At 45.9% G+C, this 27,677-nt stretch overlaps 1 protein-coding gene across 1 annotated transcript in view; it reads left to right on the top strand.

The window, feature by feature from the left end:
* Positions 1–695: 695 nt before the first annotated feature.
* Positions 696–27,677, top strand: part of TCF7 (transcription factor 7) — a gene marked incomplete at its 5' end in the record, with an annotated part of 69,412 nt that continues 42,430 nt past the window's right edge. The window contains 3 exons of the mRNA XM_082291517.1: positions 696–890; positions 996–1,062; positions 1,463–1,572. Coding sequence (XP_082147643.1) covers positions 696–890; positions 996–1,062; positions 1,463–1,572 — 372 coding nt within the window. The remainder of the gene's footprint in view (positions 891–995; positions 1,063–1,462; positions 1,573–27,677) is intronic.

Here is a 27,677-nt window from a genome sequence, read left to right as displayed (position 1 = left end):
CGTCGGAGCGTGTGCGGTGTGCGTGTCTGTGTGTGTCTCTGTGCGTTCACACGAGTGTGCACGCCTCTGTCTGCGTCTGTGTGTCCCTGTGTCTGTGTCCCTGTGTGTGCCCGCCCCCGGCCCCGCCCCGGCGCTGCCAATCACCCGGCGGCCGCTTTGATGTCGCAGCGCTCGCCCGCCGCGCCGCCGCGCTCGCAGTCGGACCGGGCGCTCCGTGCTCCGCCAGCCGCCGGCGCCCGCTGCTCCAGCCAAACTTCCCGGGGCTCGGAGGGCGGGGGGGCGGCGGCGGCACGGGGGGGCCCGTGGAGCCCGGCATCCCGCGACGCCTGCCCGCCCGCAGCCTGCCGAGCCCCCCGCGAGCCGCCGGACCGGGGAGGGAAGAAGGGGGGGGAAGGAAAAGAGTGAAGAGGGAAAAGCAATTCTAATTATTTTTTTCTAAAGGAAGGATTTAAAGGGAAATTGGAAAGGGGGGAAACAAAATTAAAGGGAAAAAAAAGTTTAAAAGTTAAAAGGAAAGGAGGAAAAAACTTTAAAAAGAAAAAATTCAAGAGAGAGCTTTTTTTTTTTTTTTTAAGAGGAGGAAAGAAAATAATTGAGGGAGAGAAAAAAAGTAATAATTGCGAAGGGCTTGATCCGGGAGAACAATACTCCCCGGGAAAGTTGCTGCGCGGCGGGGAGGGAGCGGCGGGAGGAAAATGCCGCAGCTGGGCAGCGGCGGCGGCGACGACCTGGGCGCCACGGACGAGATGCTGGCCTTCAAGGACGAGGGCGAGCAGGAGGAGAAGATCCCCGAGAACGCCTTCACCGAGCGCGACCTGGCCGACCTCAAGTCCTCGCTGGTGAACGAGTCCGAAGGCAGCGGCAGCCCGGCCGCCGCCGCCGATCCCGAGGTGAGCCGGGCCGGACCGGCCCCGCGCGGCGGCCCCGCGCCCCCCGCCCCGCCGCGGCCCCCGCCCCACGCCCCCGCGCTGCCCCTCTCTCTCCTCCCCGTGCAGGCCCTCCGGCGAGTGCAGGATCCGCAGAGGGTGTACCAGGAGAAGCTCCCGGACCACATGGATGATGGTTAGTCACAGCAACCTCCGCGTGTCTGTGTGTCCCCCCTCTCCTCATTCCCGGTTCCTGCCGGTCTCCCCCAGTGCGCCCCGTCTACTGCTCACCCTCCCCGGGGTGGTGATCCCCCGGTTCCCCAGCCCGTCACCCTGTCACCCCTGGGAGTGAGGGATGCCAGCCTGGCCACCACAGCTCCCAGCTGGAAAGCTACTCCTGACAGCACCGAGGCTTCCCAGTGTCCCCACTGTGGGAGTCCGCACTCATGGGAGACCCTGGCACTCCCAAACACCTTCTCTGAGGAGTATGGGAACAAAAAGACTCCCACAACATGCTGTAACCTCTTTGGGGACCCCCAACAGGCAGGGGAATCACCTGTCATAAGATGAATTTTTACAGGGAACATTGATTTCAGCAGGTATGAAACATCAGGACCCGGGGATGTATAAAGGATCTGCATATTCCGGTTACCCTTTCCTGATGCTCTCAGATCCATATCTGCCCAATGGATCTATGTCACCTCTGGTGAGTTCCTCCTCTCCTCATGGAGAAGTTTGTGGCCTCTCTCACTTCTAAAGTATGTTGCAGGTATTGTGCAGGCACCTACACATGCTTTTTTCCTGACAAATTGGAGCCCAGTTTCTGAAATACCTGGACACTGTTCTGTCCAAGCCGAAGGGAAAAGCAGTGGGAAGGGGGAGAGATGCTCGGCAGGAAGCTCCTGCTTCGCTCTAAATTTGCTGGAGGAGCTGCTTTTCCAGTCTCCTCATCCTCTAGGTTTGGCTTTACTCTTCCAGCAGTCAAATCCTAATATCTGATGGAAAAATGTCTCTTCCTTTTTCTGGGTCATGGGCTTTGGAGGGAGCAGCTCCTGGTCTTTGTGAATGTGTTCAGGGATATGTCCTGCAGCTCAGCTTGAGTTCGATGTGTCTGCCTGTAAAACAGCCAGGTTCTGGCATTCTGTGTGTTAGGGCTCTGTTGTGGATGATGGCCCAGAAAGTGGATTTTGTGCTTCTAAAATGGCAATAGAGGTTTTTAGGAAAAGGCTTCATGCTGCTGGAGGACTATTCCCGTCTTCTTCCTGTAAAGTTTTTCCTTCTCGGTTTAAATCAGCTTTAGTAATTCTGTATGTTCTCATGTTTCTAAGTATTGCTATCTGAATGATTAAACTAAAGGCTTCATTACAAAAGCTGTCTTTTCCCATCACCATCTCTATTAGAACTTCAGAAAATAATGTCTTGACATTGCAGCAGACAGTCGGTGCTGGTGTTGCTCCTGGGAGCCGGCACTGCTGCATTTGTTTCAGACATTGTTCTGCTTTAGCCATCGGCAAGTGAGGACAGAATGTAATTTGGTTTACTTCAGGTTCAGGTTTTAACCTTTAAAGGGATAAAGTTTAAAAGAATCTATAAACCCATCCTTAATCCGGTCATTTGTTCACAAGAGGAGGAGGATGTAAAACTGGTGTTACGAAAAATTGATGGATTGTGGAGTATGAAACTCAGTACTGTTTGTAGGAATCAGTGCCATACCCTCACACCGGACCCAGCTGGCCTGGGTAGCGGGATACAGGTCCCTGCAAGAGCCTGCCTGTACCCCACACAGCTTTTCCTAGGGGATTCCGTTTTCTTGGCTGCAGACAGCTGGAACTTTGCTGAAGTTTGCAGATATTGAGGATCTATTCCTAAATTTTTAAGTCTTCCTTCAGTTTACAGCAAGAAAAGAAGTGTTTGCAAGGCAGGCCGAATGTACGTTGTTGTAACCCAAATAAGCATTTCTTCTGGTGCTTCCCACCTTGTCCAGGGACCAGGTATCCCACTCATCCCCTAAAATATTAAGCTGTTCTCTTCCTAATAAACTTTAAATGCTTTTACATTTGTCTTATGTAAATACATTTCATTTGCTCCCTGAGATAGAATCTGGATAGGTCCAGAGTTACATTAGTCCAGCAACTTTTTGCTCTAGTGGAATATTTCTTTTAATCTTAAACTCTTCTTAGATGGGCAGCAGAGTGCAGTAGCCTATGTACTAGCAGCTAGGCTATGAAGTAGATTGTGATTTAGGAGTCACCTTTTCTCTTGATAACAGAATAAAAGCCAAGCAGTTACTGTCAGAGCAGCAGACAGGAGCAAATAGACTGTGCAGATCTTGAAAGGGAGAAAACATAAGTAGCAGAGAAGGAATGATCCCATCCCCTTGAGAGCCACCAAAATCATCCAATGCCTCAGCCAGCTTCCTTTAGGCCTGTTTCGATCCTGCCGTGGTTTATGAAGAGCTGATTTGATGTTTTTAATTAAAAATCTGTTCCCTAACAGACAAGGGAAGATTTCTTCCTCAGATGAAAGCAGGTCTTGCGGTTTTTCAACTTATTACAATTACTATTCCAATATATTATTCTGGGCAGTTTTGTCTTATATTTCTATTGACTCTGCAAAGGTTATCATGGTAAATTATGGATTGCTCTCATAGAGATTTATTGCTGCTGTGTACATTACATAAAGTGTGGGCTATAATCTGGTGGCTGCTTCCAATAATTGAGGAGGTCAGATCTGTGACCAAAGATTGCAGATACTTAACCATCCATAAAAGTGTGTTTAATTAATACTTTAGCACAAGTAGAGTCGGGGAGGAGGGTTGTGTGAGTGAATAGGATTACGTATCACAGTCATGCGTGCACTTGATAGTGGAGATTGTATTTTGGTTAATGAGGCTTCCTGGAAACAGTTGTTTGCAAGTAGGATTAATTTTAGAATCTTCAAAAAAAATCAATTAAAAAATTAACCCAGGAGTACTTTGGCAAACTGTCAGGGCTTTACATTGAAAACAGTAATTTACCTGATTGAAAATAGAGTATAACTCCCTGAAAGACACAGAGCAGCCGGCACGGAGGCTGGGGCTGAACCCCTGCCCTACAGCGCTCTGTAAAACCACATTTTTTTTGATGGGCCCCCCATGAACCCTGTGAGGGAGCTGCAAGTGGCTCTGGACTGGCCCCAGTGCTTGCCTGGCTGGGTGTGTTGCTACCAGCAGTACCGGGGTGCTGCTTTCCTATTTTCTTTCTGATTTTCTCAGCAGCGTCACTTTTGCTTTGTTTCCCTCAAGGTGTTTGTAGCCACTAACTGTTACACTGCTCACCCGAGCATCCTGCTCAACTCCCCACAACTCCCAGCCAAAATTGCCTCTTTTTACCAAAACACACGCAGCTGTGTTATTTATGTGCTCTGCTGCTGCTCCAGAGTGATGCTCTGAAGATGGCTGGGTATCTGCCATCAGCAGCAAAGCCAAGCCCAGCTGATGGTCCCTGGAGGGCCAGCAGCAGATGGGGTGGCAGGAGCTCCCCGTAGCAGGGTGGCCCACCTTGGCTGAAGGTGGAAAATGCCAGTGTAGGATGATTCAGCTGGAGTGCTGCTGGTTTTGGCAGGCACAGATTTCCTGGACTGGCAGTAGAGCTGTCGCTGGGGGCGCGGGCTGGTTGGAGGTGCTGCTAGAGCTGAGGATAAGGCAGAGGGCTGGGCCCAGGCGTCCCTTCTTCTGGGAGCTGTGAACCCCATCAGCTGCCGGGCTGGGGAGGGCACACTCTCAGTCAAGGGTGTTCAAGAGCATCTTGGCATAGCCTGTGTGTGCATCTGAAATCCTGACACTGCAAGGCCCCAGGAGAGCTGTCTCTCGCCTGACTCTCAGGTGTTGTGTGTGTGGTCGTTCATGGCTCCACTTTATCCCGTCTTATGCAAAGTCCAGCTTTTCCCAGAGTGAAATATGTAGAACTTATGGGTTAAAAATCTGCAAGAAACTTCCAAAGAATATGAAAAATTTGAGGAACTGTTTTTCTAAATTAAATATAAAATCATAAAACTATATCCTTTTTTAAATAGTACAAATGACTTTAAATCAAATTAAGGTACATCCTTAGTAAGAACATCAGCCTTTTAGGTGGTTACAAACATTAGAGGTCAGACATGGTCAAACATGTTAACACTTTGATCAGATTAAAATATTTTTCTTGCTACAGTTGTATAATTGAGTTTAGACCTGAGGGGGTTTTCTGAACATTGTTATATCTTGTACTATGTGGTAGTTAAATAGTAAAAGGAGCACTTATAAGTTCCTTTAAGTTCATTTTGTAAATAGGTTTATAAAATAGGGGAATGAGCCATGCTGCCCTGTATATAGGGCACGAGGTCTCCCTGCTCCCATTGATGGGAGAGATCCGAGGGGAGCTCTTCACACCTTCTGTGCACCTCAGATGTGTTTGTTGAGTGTGTGAGGAGTGTAAAGGCAGGATTAAGATGTTCCATATGTAAAGCTGAGGCACTTGACTTTCTGCCTGTATGAGAAACAGAAGTGTAAGAGGCTCTTTTTCTTTGGAAAACAGACACTACCTCATTTTCTTAATTACTAAGTTGTCAAACCAGAGCTTACATGGGAGCAGAAGAGTGGGGGTACCTTCCCAAGCCCTGCACAGCTGAAGTCCCCAAATAAGACAGCAGGACTCACAAATAATGTTGCTTTTCAGAGCCTGATCCCTGTGGTCTGCTGCGCTCCTTGAGCTTGTTCAGAGGGTATGAAATGTCCCCTTGGGTAGGGCAAGATGAAAGTGCAGTTACTGCTGGCCTGGGGCCACAGGGCCCAAATGTCTAACGCCAGGTCAAAAAGCATGGAGCTACAGTCTAGGACTGCTCTTCACTGGACAGAAGCTGAAGCAACACCAGCTGAGCCCCAGGACACAGCTGCTCCTGCTGCATCCCCTTCTGCTCCATCCCTCTGCAGCAGAAGACTGTCCCCCCCCCCCCCTCCCCCGCCAGCAGCTGGAGGAAGGAAATCTGCAGCTCAGCTGCTTCTCTGCCTTTCTGTCCTGACTTGCACTGTCAGGGCAATAGTTTAGTATTGCTTTTTCCTGTGTTGAGTTCGGATCTTTTTGAAATCAGTGGGAAAACTCCCCGGAGTCGCCATGTGATGGGGATTTGTTGCTCTGAGAGCACTGCTGCATCCCTCTCCAGATGTTGTGTGTGGAGGGAGGAAGGAGGGCAGCTGGAAGCCAGCAGTAGCTCTGCGTGTTCCCAGCAGTGCCTGCTGCTGTGGGAGAGCAGCATCCCAGCCAGGTTCCCTAGCAGCAGGGCTTGCACTGCAGGACCTCACCAGGATGGTTCCCTGTCCCCATAAATTGTAACATTCCCAGCACAAAGCGTTAGGAGTGCGGTGGCTGCTGATGGACCTCCTGGCAGACAGACAGATGAGTAATTTGTTCCCTTCTGACCAAAGCAAATCCACTTCTTTCAGCTCCTCTACCTAGCTTGAAATAAGATAGTGGTGAAAATAATGTTTTATATTAAAGAACAATTTTGGATATGTGGATGTACCAAGACACAGGGCTTACGAGGTCATTTATTGCATGTCTGATTCAGTCTTTGTTCCCCCCAAGGAAAATTCTTGTGTTAATTTCTGAGTTCATATCACACCCTCAATTTTGAAGCAGAACTTCCCTTTGAAATAAATTAGAGAGTTCTGCTTAAGAAGCAGCGACATGATACAGCACTGCATGTGTGTGGTCTAATATAACCTTACTTTTAAAATTGTTTGGAATGAAAAAAAGAGAAAGCAAAATGTCACAGGGAAACAAAAGCAAGTTTTATGTAAATCTGTGAATGTGAATAAGTGTGCACGGGATTCAGACAATTCAACAATATCTGCTCTCCCAGTGGGATTCCTTCACAGGCTACCCTGGAACTGGCTTCCCAGGCATGGGATGCTTTGTTGGTGGAGAGTTGCTATGAGATATGTATGGTAAAGGCACTGTTCCTGCAAATTTCCAACCATTGCTGTTTGTGAAATGTTATGGGCTTGACCATAATGGGAATCTGGAGAGAAAAGCAGAAGCTTAACATCGACTGAAGTTCCCAAAGCTCATCCATGTTAATGATTAGTGGGCTTGAAATTTTAACTGTGAAGAACAAAGTGATTTGGGTTTGAGTGGCACATGGCATGTCCAAGATGAGAAGTGCAGAGCTGATCTGCTATCCAAAGCTGTAACTGAGAGAAGGGGGAGCAGGCGGGGCTCTGCAATGTGCTCACTCGTGTGTTGCTTCACAGCTTGTGATCCCTCTCATGCCATGACTCTATTGGCACCATTAAATTCCTGCATTGGGGTGAAAACCCTGGCTAATCCATGCAGTAGGGTGTGCTAGCATTTGCTCTCCCTTGGTACCCAGTCCAGTAACCCCGCGTGTGTTCCTGTGACTACACAGACGTTGCTGGCTCTGGAGGGACAACTCTCTTGCCTGCTGTCATAGATCTTCTGTGTAGGGCCAGATCCTAATCACAGGCTGAACCCTCTTTATCTGTAGCATAATCTGCAAGGGAAGCAGGATTTTGGGATATGGGTTGGTGTGAGCTGCACACCTAAGATGGCAATCTGGTGTGGACTGTGTCTGTGTGTACACAGAATGGTGGTTATGGGCAGAGCAAAGCCTAGTGCTGAGGAACATCAACAGTTCTGAGGAAGCATCTACAGCTTGCCATTAATTTCATACTTGCAGTTCTTTGTCTGCCTTTTGGCCATGGTTCATCAAGACCAAATTTAGCCTTTGTTTCCTATGGGTTGGCCTTTGAGTCCCCTTGCCAATTCACCACAGAGAAGGTGAGGAAGGACCCAAGCACTTGTGAGCATCGTTACTGTCACAGGGAGGCTGTGCTGGACAGGGTGGGTTTGGGTGAATAATAGTCAGGCACGTGCTACTCTTCAGTTACTAAAACCTCCTGCACCATGTGTGAGTCACAATTTCCTTAACAAATCCTCAAGGATTATCTTCCCCTCTCTGTTCCATTGATTTGAAGAGGGATTAGGTGCCAGAACTGTCTTTTTGAAGGCATGGCCACTGTGGGATCTTCTCTTCATCCCACCCCTAAAAGGCTTTGGCTACTCTCCTTCTGTTTGCTGCTCACTTCATAGAAACACCGAATGGTTTGGGTTGGAAGGGACCTTAAAGATCATCACATTCCAATCCCCTGCCATGGGCAGGGATACCAGCCACTAGACCAGGTTGCTCAGGGCCCTTGGTTTCCTATGTCTTTGCCACTCTACCTCACTGCTCGGGGAGCCAGGAGATGGCTTACGTCAGCATCTCTGCCAGCCTGGTGTACACATGCTCTTACCTCATCATTTACCAATGGTGGGTGGAGGGCACAGCAATAGCAAAGTAGGTACAAGTTGCTTCCTGAGCTCCTTGCAGAGCCACTGTGGCAGGGAAAACTTCCCAGCCTGATCAAATCCCAGGCTGGTGCCAAGCTGGGACATGTGAGTCCCCCCTCCAGCCTCTTTCATGTGCTGTTCTTTGAATCTCTCTTTTAAAAAATAGGCTATAACAAGATACTTGCTCATTAGTCTCTGTGTCTGGAGGATGAAACAAAGGTTTGGTAGGCGAACGGGTGACTCAGAGGGTTGGATACAGGATACAGAGCTGTTCACTTCCTAGTTTCCAGTTTTAATCCAGCTGAATCAGTAAAGACCAGGTGCCTGTTCTGTCTGCTGGCTTGTCCAGCGGTCTGTCCAAGAGGGCACGGCTCCCTCCAGGCCCCAGGCAGTGCGAGTGTTTCATGGGGTGAATGTCCAAAGAACATGCAAAGTCTGGACCAAACCCTCTGTGAGCATCAACCAAGGTCTTGTTCTCACCATGAGACTGCCAGTTCAGCACATGCTGGTGGCTCACAAACCCACCGACTTTGTTTCATAAAGGAAGGGTTTGCAACACCATGTGCCTCTCAGGCTTGATAATCAGCAGGATCTTTTTCTTGGTCAATTATCTCGGACAAAGAACTCTTACCTGCACCTCCTTGCAGAGCAACTTAGCACTGCGCTGTCACTGGTTTTTGCCTTCGAGTCTTTATAATTTAGGATCATTGAATCATTTATGCTGGAAAAGCCCTCTAAGATCGAGTCCAGCCTTGAACCCAGCCCTACCACTAAAGGCTACCACTAAACCATGTCCCCAAGTGCCACATCTACACATCTTCTGAATCTCTCCAGGAAGAGTGACTCCACCACTTCCCTGAACAGCTTGTACCAGGGCTTGTCAGCCTCTCCAATGAAGAACTTTTCCCTACTATCCAACCTAAACTTCCCCCTGGTGCAACTTGAGGCCATTTCCCCATCCTATTGCCTGTTACTTGGGAGAAAACACTGAGCCCCCTCCCCCACCTTGCTCCACCCTCCTTTCAGGTAGTTTTAGAGAGTAAGGAGGTCCCTCTGAGCCTCCTTCTCTCCAGGCTGAGCTCCCCCAGCTCTCTCAGCTGCTTCTCATCAGACTTGTGCTCCAGACCCTTCATCAGCTCCATTGCCTTTCTCTGGAAATGCTATTTATGACCATTCCCAATGAAGGACTATTCCACCACCACCCCCTCTTTGAAGTGGATTCATGGAGAAAGTGGGACATTTGGTCAGTAAAAAAGGGTTAGCAAAACCTGATGAAATCAGCTGTCCCCATCCAGAGCATCCTGCTGGCTGGAGGGGCTGGGCAAGAGGTCACCACAGTGGCTTTAAACCACTGCTCCTTTCCCGTTCACCACCTCTGTGCTAAACACAGCTCAGCTGCCACGAAAAGAATCTGGTTCATTGTGTTTCACGGGGTCCCAAAATTAGTATTTTGTGAAAGAAAACAATAAACTCAACCATGCTGTGGTAAGTTTTTGAAACCAAAGTAAAACTGGATACTAGAATCTAGAGCACTTTTCCCCTCCGGTTATAACAACTTTGCATTTGATTAAATGATAGGCAAAAAAAAAGTCTCAACAGTATCTCCTTTGTTCCATTGAAGAATCTGGAACTGTAATATACAAAGTACACGTCTGCCTTGAAGAGCTACATAGTAATCACAGACTGACCAAAAAAAGACTTCTTTTTTTTTTTAAGTGATTCAGCTTGTCTGCTCTATGTTGAATTTGTTTTCTGCTGTGGTTTGTTCTGAGGAGTAGCGTCCATGAGCATAAACTGAGGTTCTGCTCTGATGGGACCTACACAAAAGTAAAATATGAAAGCCCAAGGTCATAAGGTGTGTTTGACTGGGTGCAAGAGGGCTGTGATTATAAAGGCACTTGGGGAAGAAGTGCTGGGAAGAGACTCTTTGCAGCGAAATGCTCAGAAAGGATCAGAAATGTGGCATTTTTATTCTGACACTGAGGATATGGCACTGCAGAGATTGCTTTCATGTTTAGGAAATAAACCGTTGTAAGATCTACCACATGAAAATTTGTTGTTCTTAGCATGGAGAGGCTGATGCGGTGAATTTGCTGCTGCTGCCCTGGAATTACTGGTGCGGGAGTCGGGCTAGTGAGGAGGAGTTGTTGTCTTCGGATTCTAAGTGGGAGACACAGCAGAACCCCTGACACCACCAAACCCCAGGTCAAAAACTGGCCTTTGAGCATTGGCTTCCTGCTATGACTTGCAGACTGTGGCATTGCCAGATCTGGAATCTCACCATCCAAAAGAATATATGGATTTAGAAATCCAAGTGATGTTTTGCAAGATTGCATCATGCTGTGCTGAGTATTCCTTGGAGTGCTTAGATAAATTAAATAAATAGATAAATTAAATATATATATTAACCCAAAATTGAAACCAGATGCAATAACATAAAATAAGAAATAAAATTCTAAAAAAAATTAAATAAACATCCAAAACTTTTTGTTTTACTTTCTCTGATACGAAGCAATTTCTCCAGGGCTGTACACCGTATGAAACACATTATAAATGCTCTTGTAAAATCCACATCATTATACCACATGAAAGGCCAGGTCCTAAAAATAGCCATTCAGAGAGGATGCAGGCTAGTAGCAATTTCGGTGATCGTGAAATAGTTGTGTTGACATCTCAATGCATGCACACCCACAGAAAGCTTTGACTTTTGAATATTCTTAGCAATATTTGTGCTTTATGGAATTTTACATCTCGTCCCATGGATAGTCCTTTACCCAGGGGCATTAATTTCTGTTCTTATTCCCATGTTTCTAACCCTGATTTTATTGAGAAAATGGGTACATTACTTTTCGTGGGGTTTTTTTCAAATTTTATGTGAAACTCTTTCCTGGCTATCAGTTTGACAGTGGCTGGCAATATGAGTTGTATTTCCCTGTCTTCCAGCAGGGATTTTTTTTTTTTCTTCAATAGACACACACATCCCTGGTATTTTGGGGAACTAACTGTTAAAATGTAAACCTAGAGCATTAGATAATAACACAAGAAGTTGCCACATCTATGCAGCCTTTGTATCTGCTGTAGTATTCAAAAGAAAGTAAATGAAATCTGCAGTAATTACACAGTAATGTATCCACAACAAAAAATTTCTTCCTCATCCCAGTGATCAGAACTTGGCTTTTGTTTTGGAATATGAAAGACTGCAGCCTCCTGGCTTCGGTGTGTTTGCAGCAAAGCCCTGGCTGGGATCAACTGCTGTAGCTCTGGGGTAGACAACAGAGTCCTGCCAGCTGATATCGCTCGAGATCTTTTTGAAGAGCTCATCAGATTTGGTTTTATTGCTTTTGTGTTTCGGTTTTCACTTGTTATTTGTTTGAAAGCATTACTATAGGGATAGTTTTCTGAAAAATGTTGGATCTTCAGCTCTGATCTCTTGTTTGCATTTTTCTTTTATAAGTAATATGATGGTGCTGGAGATGCACACCTTCACATGAGGGTGGCTGAAGTCTGTGTTTTAAGCCTATCCTGGATTTTAAGTGTGTGGCCCTTCTAAAACCACTTGGAAATGCTTGAGTCTATATCCTCAAAATAAGTTTGCTTCTGGAACTGGAGCAAAATCTGTGGAGATGGCAAGTGAAATAACAGGGTGTTGAAGAAAATGACATTGCTTCTGAAATAGTTGGCATGAAAATCATGACGTCTGAAGTTTCATTCAAATCAGATGTAGCTCTGGTTGTCGTGGGGCAGGACGCAAACTTACCCAGCAATGCAACTCCAAGGGATTTACAGGGAGACTTACAGTTGTTCCAGGTTGTTTTAACTGCAGGGCAGCTCTTGTCTCTGGCCCAGGGTGGGGGTCCTGTTCCAAGGCAAACAGACTCTCCAGTTTTTACCTTGGTCAGTTGATTTCTTGCAGGCTGTTAGCAGTTCTGAAGAATCAAATGCTGTAAAATGACTTCACAGAAGTGGGTTTATTGTTGCTAATTTAGCTCCCTAGAACAGCTGGACTAGGAGACATGGGAACACCTTGACAAGGCAATAGTTTTATAGTGTAAATGCATTAATTTGTACATGGAGTCATCAATAATTGAAGGATCTCTTTCCAACCGAGGGCTGAGAAATTTTGGCTTCTATTGGCATCCTGCTCTTTATAATGCAATAGACAGTGGTGTTCAGAAAAAACTAAAAAGTTTTAATGCTTCTTTTAATGCTTGAAGCTGGCATCATGCTTAAGCCCTTTTCTCTTTTCCATAATTAATTGAGTGGCTGAAACTGGGGTTATATCTGTCAATGTCAGTTTTTTACTATTCTGGTGAGCTCAGGTTTTTCTTCTAGGAGCAGATTTCAGGTAAAAGCACCAAATGTTCCTGACTGGGACTTCTGGCAGCACTTGAATGCAAGAGCTGTTGTAGAGAAAATTTAATTTCTTGACTCAAGAGTACAGAAAATTACTTAATATGTCAGTGCCAGTTGTTTGGCTACTGACATTTACTGGAACTAGTATATAACTACATGCATATATTCAAAATCTGTAAAATAGAATGTTTTCAAATTATAATAGACTATTTGTACAGATCTAGCGCATGGATCTGCACATAAGTGCATAGTGATGGATGAGGCAGGCTGCAGTGAATCCCTGAAAGATCAGCTCCCGTATCCAAAAGCATAACTCTTCATCCAAATTTCCTTCTGAAACCAGTGGTAAATGCCTGACTGTGGGGTGGGTGCATTGCTGTTTCTGTGGGCGGGAGCTGCCTCTCTCCTGCCTGTGCCCTGGGAGCCGAGCGATCCTCTTACCAGAGAGCACCAGGTGCTGTGGCAGACGGTGTAAATAGCCAAATAAACAGACATGAGTAGCACCAGTTGTTTATGTGTTAACACAGGATGTTCTCAAAATCAGGTAAGAAGTGAGGCATGTTACCAAGTTTTATAGCAGAGGAACCGGATAGTCTTGTAACTGCCGTGCAGGGCTGTGGCAGAGGAAGCGTGGTTTTATCCCAGCTTCAGCTCCCAGTCCCACAGGAGCTTGTTTTTCTGACTCAGTTTCCCCCAGGAGCATTGTGGAGCTTTATCGTTTCATGTGTAAGTGATGTTTGGAGAGTATGGCAATGTCGATACTGAAATAAAATGTAAAATCCCACACAGGCTGCTGCGAAAGGGGATGTTTCAGAAATGATCAGAGGACTAGCCTAAAAGAGTAAGCTGTGCTGCTTATTAGACCACTTACTTCGAGATATTAAACAAATTGCAATTTCATAATCTTTTAGGAAGTTGCAGATGGCCCTAAGACCACAACTCCTTCAAAGGCAACTGGCATCTTCCTTTAAAAACAAATCACCTTCTCAGCCTAAATGATAATTTCATAGAGTGGTGTTAGCTGGATGGCAGTGATGATGGCATGGTTCAAAACATTGTCTGAAATACACATGACACACAAATCCTTGTTATTAAACCAGGAACAAATGTCATTTATTTACCCACTTGTAATATGGTAATGAGAACAACCTCCTGATCACAGGATCACACAGCGTAGCTTTTGGACACATGTACCAAACCTCTGGATGCATAATTCAAATTCCTTGTCATGAAGAATGAGTCTATTTATCTTGGAACCTTTTTTACTTAAACAGTAATCTCTAGGAAATCATTTAACAGTAGTTTGCTGCCAGTTTGTCAGTTAATAGCTTGAGGCAAAGTCTGAAGTGGATGAAAACTTTTCCAGGGAGATGCTGCTGTCGCATGGGGTGCAGAAAGGTTTATAGCAGAAAGCAAGAGAGGAGGCGGTCAGATGAGTTCAGTCCAACTTTTAGAATCACGAGGAAACTCAGCACAACAGGGTAAAGATGGCTTTTGCAAGCACATCATGTGTAGAATGTGAAAGCCATCAACTGTGCCCTTGTCAACTTCCCAAGCCTAAATTTTCCTTACTGGAGGCTCCAGGTGTGTGTGTGGAGGCCAAAAACACATGTGTTTGTGGTGGCTGGGGCTCTGCCTTGCTCCCTGTGCCTCTTTGCTTCCCAGGCATTTCTGCATCTCTGTATCCCAGGTATCTCTGTGTCTCTGCATCCTGGGTATCTCCACACCCCAGGCATCTCTGAATCTGTGTCCTGGGCATCTCTGCATCCTGGGCATCTCTGCATCTCACCATCCTGGGCATTTGCATCTCTGCATCCCAGCATCTCCACATCCTTAGGCATCTCCCCATCCCAGGTGCGGAGGCAGCCAGGCAGGAGAGCCGGGGTGCAGCCCCCCCAGCTCAGCTGGGGTGCCGCAGGGTGTCTGCCAGGGCAGCAGAGTCCTCCAGCTCTCAGATGTTATCACTTCTCTCTAAAAGTTTAACAGCAAGTTTCAGTTAGGTAATGAGTTATCTGATTTTGCTTTAATCTGGGCAGCATCACTCCAGCGCGATAACCTCGAATCGCTGTTTATCTCACGCTCAGTGCTACAGGAAGAAAATGGCAAGAGTGGGTGAAAATTCACTGGAAAAGGAGCTGAGAAAAGTTGCACTGGTCTACACCAAATCCCTCCTTTTTGCAGCAGGAGCGGGTGAGAAATAACTGCCCCAAGTTGAAACTCTCCCAAGAGCCACAAAATCCAGCTGAAGTAAATGCCACTTCCCTGCAGCATTATCTCCCACTCGGTGCTGTCTGCCCACAGAGGATGGTAGGGTGTAGGAACTGGCAGGGGATTAATGGCAGCCTGGTTCACAAAAAACTCTGCTGCCAGAAGGACGTGGGACCCAGACAGAAGTAAAGAGGGGCTGGTTCTCTCTGCAGATGCCCCCAAGTGCTATTTGTCTGAGAGCAGATTTTCCCACAGATCTTTGGCCTTCATATTATTTGAAGAACCCCCTCTGCAGCTGCAATCCTTCCCTCCCCCGAGGGAAAAACAGGGTGGTAACTTTGTGAACTGAATGGTGTGGAGGTTTAGGAGTACTGCCATGGGAGGAGAAGATTTGGCTCATTAGCGTGGAACATTGTGTTGCCAGGAACAGAGTTTTGGGGCAGAACTAATAACATGGAAGCAGATGCAGTCAGCTTTTATTAAACTGGTTTGTAGATTACTTTAAATAGGCAACAGTTGTATCTGGGGCTTTCCTTGCAAGAGGCAGAATGGCAGACCCCAGCAGTAGCAGAGCCTGCCCTAGATGCTGGATAAAAAGTACAGAGGAGCTAACCAAATTTCTGGATGTTAGGAAACATTTCTCCCAAATATATTTTTAAAAGAAGGAAAAAAAAAAACCAACCAACTGAAGACTTTGTGATTGTGTTATAATCTTTAAACTTTTAGACTCTACACATCTCCCTTTGAGGAAGGAGCCACCGTAGAGCCAGAGCATTCATAGTCTGAAGGACCCAACATGATCTCATCTTTGCTTTATCCTGATGTACCATCTCCTCTAGGCCATGGACTCCTGAGTTTCACTCAGTTACCCCCAAATCCGGACATACATTAACTGCTTGACAGTGCATTGGAGGCAGGCATGGATAAATTAATGTCCAAGCCAAGTTTTGAAGCTCTTCTCCCTTGAACCACCCTTTCCGTAGCACCAATTAACTCCATAGCACTTATCAGCATCAGCAATGGTCGGGTGCCATTTCCTGACGCATGGCATTCCACGGCCACCAGTAATGAGAGGTTGAACTCACTCTGTAATTGTCTTACCCAAGTACACAGGTTGAAATGACCATCAGCCAAATACAAAGTGCCCACCTCAACCAGTTCCCAGATCCGAGTGAGACCGTTGATGCCTCTGAGGAGTCACCACAAAGACCATCCATCCCCGGCCAGACCCAGTGATGACTATTGCTGTGTGTCCTTACAGTGTCCTCCATGTCCTTCATCACCTCTGTGCAGCCTAGACCAACTGCCTGGCTTTCATGAGGGTGTTGGGCATGGTCAGTCCCTGTCAACGCAGCCAACCCTGCAAATCTCTGTAGAAGTGCCCGTTGGATTTGTGACATCTCCACAGATGTCTGTCAGCTGTCACCTCCTTCTATGCCAACTTCAGCCACCATTTCATAGAGCAAAGAGAACCATCCAGAAATCCTTTCCCTACTCCATGCATCCAAGAGCAACCTGGTATTGCCATCATGTCTTCCTCACTGTGCTCCACACAGCCTCATCATCCCAGTCTGGCTGAATAAGGCAGGAAGAATCCATTCGGATGCTGTATTCCATCCTGCCTTGGTTGTGCAATACTTTTTTTTCTCAGGCAATTTCTAATCTAGAGATTTTCTGGGATCTGTGCATGGCATTAAGGGAAGTCTCCTCATCACCTCAGGTTCTGTCTTTCGGTACCAAGTGTTTAAGACATAATTCTAGGCGTCCAGGGCTTGCTTTCTCTTTGTGTCTCCTTTGCTGTTGCTTTCATTTGCTAACATGTTGAACTTCAAAGTCTATTCTTTCTCATTCCTAATTTTTATGGAAAAAATGGTCTGAACCCCATTTGCATTTCCTCCCTGAGGATACTGGCAATCCTTAATCCTATATATTAAAGAATCTCAGTTTTCCCAGCAGCCCTTCATTCTGGGACTACTCTTCCACTCTGTTTTCTCCTTGAAATCCTCTCCCATGGTTCAGAATTGCTCTTCACGGTGCCCCTGACCACTGTCACTTGCTGTTATGAGCTGTTTGCATGGATGTTTGATCACTTCTTAAGCCCTTTTCCCTTCCCATCCTGTCCCTTGCAGGTAATTCATGAAGGTTTCATGCCCATGGCAATAGATGCCTGTTTGCTCCCAGAGGTTGCAGCATGGGCTGTGTGCTCTGCAACTGGCAATATCCAGGACCTGCTGGAATAACTATTTATAAAGCCAAGAGACAGCAGGATGAAAGTAAATAGGGCACTATTTTATTCAGGTTGATTTTAATTTCACACTGATTGGTCTCCATATTCCAATTGAGTCCCAGTGACTCCTGGCATTTACCTGCTTGAGAGGCGATTGCCATCCATGCTTCCCCTGCTGTGATGCAGGAGGGTACAGGGACCGTCTGTCTCTCAGTCTCTTGTCCCTCTTCCTGCTTCCACACAGGAACCACAACGATTCCCTCTGTTCCCCAGCACCTGGGAGCTGTGGGAAGTAGGTAGAACATGGACTGGGCTGGCTGTGCAGATCCAGGGATTTAGATCACGCAAACTCAGTGTTCCCTCCTACAAGCCATTCTCAGCGATGTGCTCGGGTAATTAGCATGTTCATAAACACTTCGTAATCTTGTGATCATGGCTTGCAGATTAGCTCTTTTGCCAGCTTTGCGATTTCTTTGCCAGTTTTAGTTTTAATTGCAAATCCATTACTGCCAGCTCCCTTGCATATTGTAGCAATAGGCAAATTAAAACACTTGGACACAGTTGGGCGGGTTTCAGTTAAGAAATTAATTGTTACTGCCAACCAGTGCTTTTTAATGTGAGGGTGGCATTTAAGTTTGTTTTTGAGGGCATAATCTCCAAGACTTTCTTTTTTCCCTTCTCCTCCCCCCTCCCCAGACTGCGTTGCCCTGTCGAGCAGCTCCCCAGATGGCATGAAGCAAATGCTTGCCTCTTTGATCTCCTAGTCAAGAAATTTGGAAGTCGTTCTGAATTTATGAGAATCCTGTCTGAAATAAATCTGTCTGTGCACAGGGCCACACTAAGGCAACCAGGAGCTGCAGGCACAGCTCACCTGAACCTCCTGGGGAAGCACAGGATTACATCCCACAAGAGCACTGTGTGATGCTGTAGCGATAAAGAGAAACTTCATGCATATTGTTGAACATGAAAAAGTCTAGACAATCTACAATTTACCAGTCGGGGTAATTGGCTAAAGGCTTAATCCACCCTGATAATCCAGTAATGGTATTGTTGGCAGGACATTGATGTAAATATCACTCAGCAGTGCTGGCAGCCGCTGTCTCCTGTGATTGCTGCCGTTCCCAATTCCTTTCCACAGTCGTTAGGGCTGACGGGGAATTTTCAGAGTCCTGTGAACTCCTTGTCTTTTTCAAAAACTGTCTGGGCTCTGTGGTTGTTTTTCACTCTGTTTGTTGAATAAGTAACATTTTTCACCAGGTTAGAATTTTCACAGACCCATTCCTCAAGAATATCTTTTTTCCTTGATGTACTCTTCTCCCTCATGTATTTCTCCCATAGCTCTCTCCAGCCTCTCAATGCTGCTGTCGCACAGTTTGTTATCATCCTTCAATACAAACAACATCTGGTCCTGCAGCAGACCTGTGCCAGCACTGCAAGCCACCTGCCACCTGTGTGTCACCACCAAACCTGGTGGCATTCACGGAGACTGGTGGCATCAGTCTGCACAAGCCCATGCATGTCACCAGCATGGATGGGGCTGCAAACATTGGTGGGGCACTGTGAAGTCAATGAGCTGAGCAGGGTTTTAGAAATCCATCACTCTCCCCATTTTGCAGGGGTGCTTTTAATGCATTTCTCTGTGCCACATGGGGTCAGAGAAGGGGATTGTAGCACCACAGATGCAGGGAAGAATGGATAGACTTAGTCACTCCTCCAGACATGAGTCTCACACACCACTGCAGTGCTTATCCCCACGTGCTGCCTTCCATGGCCTGTTGATGTGTGAGAGCATGGCTGGGCTTAAAGCACGCGCTTAAATCTTTGTTTAATTGTGCATGAAGCCAGTGTCTAAAAACACCTCTCCTATTCTTGTTACTTTATTCTCTTTAACTCATTCCTTCCATCTGCCTTAGTAAATGTGGTTGTTTTCAGCTGCCTTTACAGCTGAAGGGCTCTGCTCCTGTAAGTCTGCACAGTACCAAGCACAAATGGACCCTGCCTGACTGGAGTCACAGAATCCCAGAATCATAAAATGATTTGGGTCAGAAGGGACCTTAAAGACCTTCTCATTTCCCCAACCCTGCCATCAGCAGGGATGCCACCCAAGAGATAAGTTGTGCAGGGCCCTGTCCAACTCCTGCACAACTCCTCTGCTTTGGAGAGATTGGGGTTGTGTAATGGATTGGAGCTCAGCAGAGGATTCCCTGATGAACGAAGCAGAGCCACACTGGGAATTCCTTTTCTGCAGCAATGTTGACTCCATGCTGCCAGCTGAAGTATTTAAAACCCTATATGTAATAATATATAAACTTCTTTTGGTCACTGACCCAGATGAGATGGCTGTGAATCCTTGACACCATTCTTAAGGCAGCCTGTAATGGTTTTTTTGAACATTGCTTTATTTTTTTCTGCTCGGAAAACAATAGAAGCAGCACGGTTCCGCTGCAAACAAAATCTGAACATGCTCTAGCTTACATGTGAAATATCAAAGAGCGCTCATTCAGTACACATCACCGCCCTTCCGTTTCACAGCAAACACCTTGTCACAGCCCAGAGACTTTGGGAAAACTATATATAGTGTATTCGGGCGAATGTCACCCTGGTAATTATCCCATAGCTCTGGCTCCACAGTGTTGTGGCTAACAAATCCAACTTTAATTGTTCCTGATCTCTATCGGAGCAGACATCAGGTTTGAGTTCAGTCGGTACAGAGTCAGGAGGAATAAACACAAACCTACAGTAAGATCAAAGCAGCAGAGAGGTGCACATGTGCTAATAATAATAGCTTATGAAAGCTCATATTTTCCTTCAACAACATCCTGTCATTTGTGTATCAGCTTTGAAAAGGGTAAAAAAAAAAATTCAGTGTAATTTACTTCAGCAAAAAAATGAGATAAGGCAGATATTTGATTGCAGCAGCTCGTGTGTGTGGTTTGCTGCGAGGATTGTACATGCATTGCGTCCTCCAGTGCATGTGTGAAGGGAAGGTGCAAAGGCTGAGCTGGCTGTGACCAAAGTACCATCATTATCTGATTTTTACATACAGCTGGTGACAATGTGATGCAGAAGGGAGGATGAGGTAAACAGTCTCAAAGTCGGTAACCGCATCCACACCTGGTGCACCTCGATAAAATGTCTGTAAACAGTCTGGATAGAGTGAGGTTACGGCGAGGCTGAGGACGGCTAACGGCTCCAGGAGATGCAGGGAGAGGCACACGGAGGTTTGGGGATGGTGTTTTGGTTGGGGTGGAATTGCCCAGGGGATTAAAATGGGGATTTTGCCCTTCCATGGCCGTAGGCAGCTTTGCAGGTCAGCTTTCCCAGCAGTGCGTGGGACAAGCAGAGTGTGGTCGGGGTGACAGTACCCAGGAGGTTCTTGCTGAGCGGGGTCGGGCAGCCGTGATTTCCCCTCCACACAATGTGACCTACTTAGGAAGGTCAGCCCTCAAAACTGGGCACAATGCTGACCATTTCCTCTGTCCTCTTACATCAAATTTTTGCTATCAGCTTTTTTAATCTAGCACAGTGGCTTAAGTTTCCGTTGGGGGTTTGTCCTGCCTGGCACTGAGATGCCTAGTGGGCTGTAGGGGACTGGGACACAAGGAACTGCAGGAGCAGAGCCATGGTGGGTGATGTGCCTGTTGGGAAGGAGTCACGGTGTGTTGTAAGTGTCTTTCACGTTGCATGCTGTGGTTGTTGACATTCGATTATGCCTGTAGTTCTCTCTGCAAGCAGGAAAGGGTTTGGGGTTTTGGTGAAGGGAAGAAGGCTGACAATAAAAGGTGACAAAGTGTCCCAGCAAGTACTGAAGATGGGCTGGCTGAGGAAGGAGAAGGTTGTTTAGAAAGAAAACCAAGGAGAAGAGGACAAACAGGAGCAGGTACAAGAACAGTCACACTTTCTGCTCTTTCTGCACAGGTTTCTTGGGCTGAGTGTGACAAATGGCCATGGGGTCACAGTAACAGGGAGCAATCCTTGCGCTGGGAAGGTGTTTTTCAGGGCTGTGAAGCTGAGCTACAGTCTATTCAGAGTCTGCAGCAGCTGAATCGCATCAAACAGGGACTCGTTAAGAAACTGGAGCAAATAATAATGATCCATATGTTTAATGCAGCTGAAAGGCGTACTTCAAAGATAGTGTTATCCTAAAAAAGCCCAACTATAGAGGGGAATATACTTGATCACGGCTTCCAAGTTTTGATGGTAGTGTTGTAAGTAGGTCAGCAAACGGTAATATTTAAATTAACTCCTCTTTCTGGCAGCTAGATGGGAATGTAGGTCTGGAAATGGGTAAATGTAGATTCCCTTCCCAGCTCTGCCACTTTGACGAGTCACTTCATCTCCTCGTGCCTAAGGGAAAAATACACCTTTGGGTGTATTTTTGGGCTCTGCCCAGTAATCATCAGCCAAATGCTTCCCCACCTATCTAAAGGGTTTTAGAATATGTGATTGAAAAGTGCAAAGTGTTATTAACATTGAATTAATGTCTGCCATTACAATATGTAATGGAGTATTTCTGCACACACCCCATTTCCTCCTGCTCGAATGTTTTGTCAGACGAGTCCAAGTGTTTACCAGCTTTATAGCTGGCCTGAAAAGAGCCAGCAAGAGCTGGAGCTGCTGGTCGCTAGTGGAGCTGCTGGGCTTGTTTGATGGCAGGATAGCTGGGGTGCAGGAACTGGCAGCAAAGCTGGCAGCACACAGCCATGGAGCCAGTTTGTGGCAGCAGGGTTGGGGTGGCCGGGGTGCCCCATCAGCCACCACCCAGGAGCTGTGGGCACATCTCCTGTGACGCCTGCACACTGTGGTGCCGTACCAGAAGGCCAGGTTCCGCTTGCCACAGGGTGCATGGTGAGGTGCAAATGCACACTTCCTGACAGGGATGGAGAAGGGCAGGCAGGTCTGAAAACGGGGAATGTGCTACTGGAGCACTTCACTTCTCTTTTCTGGGAGCTGAGCGTCACAGCCCTCCCACCGCCTGCATCTCATCAACTGATGGCAGCATTGGCACTTACCTGGGCAGCACTGGTTGCTTTAATTTCTACCTCCTCTAAATGATTTGATTTTCTCTTTGCAAATAACAGCTGCATGTTTGTTGACCCACAGCAGTATTTAAGGATTCCCACCCCTGGAAATGTTCAAGGTCAGGCTGGATGGGGCTTGAAGCAATCTAGTCTAGTGGAAGGTGTCCCTGCCCATGGCAGGAGGGTTGGAACAACAAGAGCTTTAAGGTCCCTCCCAACCCAAACCATTCTATGATTCTATGATATCAACCCAGATCTTTCAGAGCAGCATTCCTCCTTTTCAGTTGTCTTCTCATCCCATCAGACAGACATTCCCTGCCTGCCTTGGGTTTGCCCACCAGCGTGCACAACCCTGCCTTCTTTCTCATTATCATGCCCTGCGCGGACATTTCCCTTCTTTTCTAAAATATCTCAGCACATGGTGTGGGTTACTGTCTAGACTGCATCACTTGAACCAAATGGTATTCACTAATATGATATATTATTAGAACTCACAAAGAGTAACAAACAAAGTACATTTCTTTGTTCACTCTTTAATTGTTTGTTCATTAGCTTGCTTGCTGATTCATAAAATATGAAAAGCTCCAATAGGGTATCTAGTCACTAGTGCAAATTAGCTAGTTTCTAATGTACATAAATAAATTATAGCCCTGCATTTAAAATTTGCCTTTACTATAAGGGCTGTGCAGAAATGCTTTATCTCTGCACACAAAATGACAAGTAAAGGCAGAAGCTGGGAGTGCTGTATCCTACACTTGCAGAACACGCTAGTGGCAAAAATTATCTCTTTGCTGATGGGTAATTTGTTTTCTTTAGCTCCGAAGGTGGAATATGACAATGTTGGGTAGCTACCTTTGTAGCTAGGGCTGGATGTTGAGCTGGTGTGAGTTGGCAGGGCCATGCTCTGTGTACTGTCAGCCGCTGGGAAAGCCCTGAAGCTTTTGTTATCCTGGGGCTCTGTGTTTTCCTCTGGTTTGTCTGATCACTGTTGTGCTCTCTCTCCAGTAGCAGCTCTTCGTACGTTTTGGCTATTCTTGTTGTTTATGAATTATTCCGAAAAAACAGCTATGTCCTCAGATTCCTAGGAAACTTCCAGGTATTATGTGCCCATGTGCAAGACTCCCAGAGGGTGTAAGATCATCTTAGGGTGGTTTTTTCTATGGATTTCTGTGGTAGGGAGTGTAATTCTCTAATAAAGATGAAAGATAGAATTCTTCACTCCTTTCCATACCACGATCAATATGTTCATGACTAAATGAATCATTCTTTAAAAGTTTTGTAGGTTTCTAGATAAAATTCTGCAGGCAGCTGTTTAATATCTGCGTATTATATTGGTTTAATCCCTTCTCAGTGTAATTCTCTTAAATGAGGAATCCAGGCTACCAGAGTCCAAAAGAGAGAGTACCAAAGTCACAGAATCACAGAATGGGTTGGGCTGGAAGGGACCTTGAAGCTCATCTTGTTCCAACCCCATGCCATGGGCAGGGGAATCTTCCACTAGACCAGGTTGCTCCAAGCCCCGTCCAACTGGCCTTAAACACTTCCAGGGCATCCACAGTTTCGCTGGGCAACCTGTGCCAGTACCAAATAGCACAGAGAATTTATTAATTATTAAAAACTTGTGTCTCATCTGATTTGTATGGATACCAAAGATTTATGGCCATAAATGCCTTATTTTGCTAAATTGATGGTTACTGCCTCTGCCATGGGTAGCATTCCCAAAGTCTTTGGTGGGTGTTAGGCTTGGACCTGCAGATGCTCACGTAGGGAAATGATTTCACTTATATGGATGGTCTTGTCTAAACCAGCCTAACAATTGGTGCATAAAATTATTTGTATATATTTGTATTTGCAAGTGTGGGATTTATACATGCAAGATCAAGGACTTAATTTGTAATTTTTTTTGTTTTGCTACATGAAAGCTTTGCTGACTGTGTACCCAGAGGTCTGTGCTGCATAAATCGTGTTGAATTTCAATAAAAAACACTTGTATGCCTTTCCTGAGCAGACCTAGATATTTATAAAATTCTCAAATTTATTATAAACTGAAGGATATTTCAGCAGGTCAGCTCACTGTAGGATGCCACATTTCCAGTGATGTGTTACCAGCAGTCAAGGCCCAAAAATGTCTGGTTTTGACAGAGTGAAATACACGCTTTTTTTCTCAGCCTCTTTCAATGGCATTGATTAAACAGAGATTAGGATGATGTGGGGTTTGTATCTTCAGTTTTTTTACCTCAGTACTATACCATTGCTTTAACTGACTTTACCACAAAGCCTCTCAAACTTCCTTTTCTTTGCTAAATTACCTTGTGAATTCTCCACTTCCTTACATGCTCAACACCTCCACCTCTGACAGATGTGGAAAAAGCCTTTTATCATTACATGTCCAAAATGTTCCCAGGCAGTGACCCTGGTGCACCCGTTGCTGTGATGGGACATGGTTTTCCAGACATTGCAGACTGGCTCTTGGGAGGGGACCTCATCCACAGACAGAGTGGTGAAAGCTAAATCCCAGTCCCAAAGACATTTTAGGACCTTTGTGGTATCAATGGGAGCATTTTTCTTGCATGCTTTGAAATTGAGAATCCCAAGGCATGATTCATATGGTCTGGGAACTGGCAGGGCTTGTGGTGCATTCTCCACATGCACCAGGAGTCTGAAATCTGCTGTGCTCCGAGTGTGGGCAGTTAGGTTGTCACACCAAGTGAAATCTTACTTTGGAAAATTGGGGGCACCTTTGCCCCCCAGTTTGACTCCATCCGCATTTCACATGAGGCTTTTCTTGCTTGATCGCTCATGGATTTCTGTCATTTTGTCCGTATTGAGCTTCAACAATAAAAGCCAATTAGTTCTGCTTAATTAATCCAGAAATCTGTAGTCTCTAGTTTATGAAGGAAAAATTCAGAAGCGGTAGAATCTCATGTCCTGCTGTTGGAGCCAACCAGTCCATGCTGCTGCAAAGGCCTGCAAGCGAGTCTCAACAGCATCATTCAGAAAGTCTTGCATCTTCATCTCATTCTGCTTGAATTTCTTCATTTACTTGTTGGAATCATTGGCTGCACTTGGCTTCCTACATTTTTGTTTTGCCATGTGTGTAATGCTACCCATGCCTCTTTGCAGATGACCAGATTAGGTGAAAGAAAATGCATTATGCTTATTTCTGTGCTTTAGGTGTTTTTTCATGAGCACTGCCCTATGCAAAACAAGGAATATGATTCTTTAATGTTTTCTTTAATCCTGACTCTAATCAGTCTCCCTAGTTCCAGCTGAGTTCCATGTGAACGTAGCTTTCTTCAACATAGGTTTTTTTCTTCATTGTTGAAGAAGAAGTTTCTTGTGAAAGAGGTAGACAGTTCTAGATCAGCATCTCCATTTTTAGGTTGCTCACTCTATGCTTTTTTAATCCAGGCCAGCCATGGTGATGAGGACCTCAGCCACAGCAACAAGCCGCCATTAGGGGTAGGGTTACAGTTCAGAGAGCTGCAGAGCCTACAACTCCAGGGATGATGGCACTCAAAATGCTTTGCAAGGGCGTCACAGCAGGGTGCCAACATCTCCAACTCCACACTTTTTAATTTGTGCCACCTCTGGTGATGAGCACCTCTGGCCCAGTGCCAAGATGCCGTTAGGGTAAGGGTTAGGGTTACAGTTAGGGTTAGGGTTGAAAGATTAAAAGAGCCTACAGCTCCAGGAGCACTGGGGCTGGAAAAGGCATGCCAGGGTGATCACGGCAGGGCCACAACATTGCTATTCCTGCATCTTTCTGATCTGGACCAGCCGTGGTGATGGGGGCTTCAGCCCCAGTGACAAGCTGCCATTAGGCCTGGAGTTAGGCTGGAGAGAGGGAAATAGGCTAGAGCTCCTTGGACACTTGGGCTGGAAAACTCATACCAAGAGGATCATAGCAAAGCCACAACATTGCTGCCTCCACACCTTTCAGATTAGGGCCATGCATGGGGATGGGCATCTCAGCCACAGTGCTAAGCTTGCTGAAAGGTTTGTGTGAAAAAAACCAAAATTCTGAAATGAAGTGAAAACAATTAAATGGAATAGAGTGAAATGAAGTGCAGTGAAATGAGCCAAAATTTAATGAAATGATCTTCATTAAAATCTTGAGATTTCATTTCCTTTCATGAAATGAAGAAGTTTTATTTCATGAAAAGAAATTAAATGAGAAATTGAGGAATGAAATGAAATGAAATGAAATGAAATGAAATGAAATGAAATGAAATGAAATGTCAGGAAAGGAAATACAATGAAGTGTATTTTCTGTCCATTCAATTTTCTGCCTTCCCCTTGCTGTTAGGGGCAACTGTGGGGCTGAGATTCTCTGAGATCTCTGAGATTCTCTGGCCAATTCTGGCCATCAGAATTTGACTCTGAAGGCCACCACACAATTCCTTGAAGAAGACAACTTCCATTCTCTGCTGGTCCTGTCTAATTTCAGGACAACTACTGTAGGGCAAAGTGTTTTACTGCAGATACCAAGAGTTTTAAAGTCCTGAAACAAGCTTGCATTTAAAAGGAAGAGTTGCTAAATTCAACACATATAATTGACGTATAATTTGAAGTAATAGCTTTGCAGGAGTGTCTGCATAGAATCTGACCTATATATTCCTTAGAATTGGTGACCATGCGGAGGAAGGAGAGAGTTTGACCCAGCTTGACATTCAGATCCCAGAGAAAGGTTGCATGACTAACACTGAAAAAACAGCCATTTAATGTCAGTCTTGGAATTGCATCATGAACTCACAGGCTGACAACCATGGAACCCAATATGGGCATTTTCCAGAGTCACTTCCTCATGCTCATCCACGTGAATTAAGACAAAAGAGTTAATTACTTTCTTTTGGAAAGCAGCTCTCCTCTTAAGCACTTTGCCATGTTAAGAGCACCTCTTCTGCAGTTGAGGAGGATTTCAGATGTACCTTTGACTCACTCTTGCCAGGTGGTGGTGATCCAGCCTTTTCAAAATGCCTCTACATAAATTTATCCCAATCCCACAAACCACTCAATATTGTTTCATTGGTGTTCTGCTGGCAAAGAGGCCTCTAAGGCTTTAGAGACTTGAATGGAGGCAGGTGCCTTTTTTATCCTCCAGCCTTCCCAGAAAATCTAGTGATGCTGTGGGATTTCCCCAGTCCTCAAAGGAATTCCCTCCTTGGGGGAAGATAGAGTGGCAGTGTGGGTATTTATTTGAATCTTCCTGGGGCAGAGGACTGTGTCTCCAGTGCATTCTTCTCCTGCATCCTTGTGCCACCTGGGTGCTGAACCCTCATTCCCTGGGAACATCCTGGGCCACTCTGTCCTCTCTGTTTTCCCATTCCTGGCATGCTGACAGCATTCAGATCACACATGAAGGGAGGAGGTGCAGCAGTGCAGCAGTGAGTGCCTATGAAACAGGGAATTAATCCAGTGACCCCAGTATCCTGGGTACCAAACTCCCAAGGGAGCCCATAAGGTCAGTGCCTCAGGACAGCAGCATCCTTGGTACCACGCTGGGGCTCCATTATTCCCACAGTACCGCCTGTTGCCCTGCCTTGTAGCTCAGCATATTCTTGACCAGCTTTAAGGAAAGGACTGTTCTATATCAGCTGTGTCAGTCTCTCTGTTTCACACGTGTGGAATGTCC

The sequence above is a fragment of the Coloeus monedula genome (genome assembly GCF_965178545.1).
Source record: "Coloeus monedula genome assembly, chromosome: 15".
Classification (NCBI taxonomy): Eukaryota; Metazoa; Chordata; class Aves; order Passeriformes; family Corvidae; genus Coloeus; species Coloeus monedula.
Note: the sequence above shows the minus strand (reverse complement) of the source record. Positions and strands in the feature narration are given on the sequence as shown.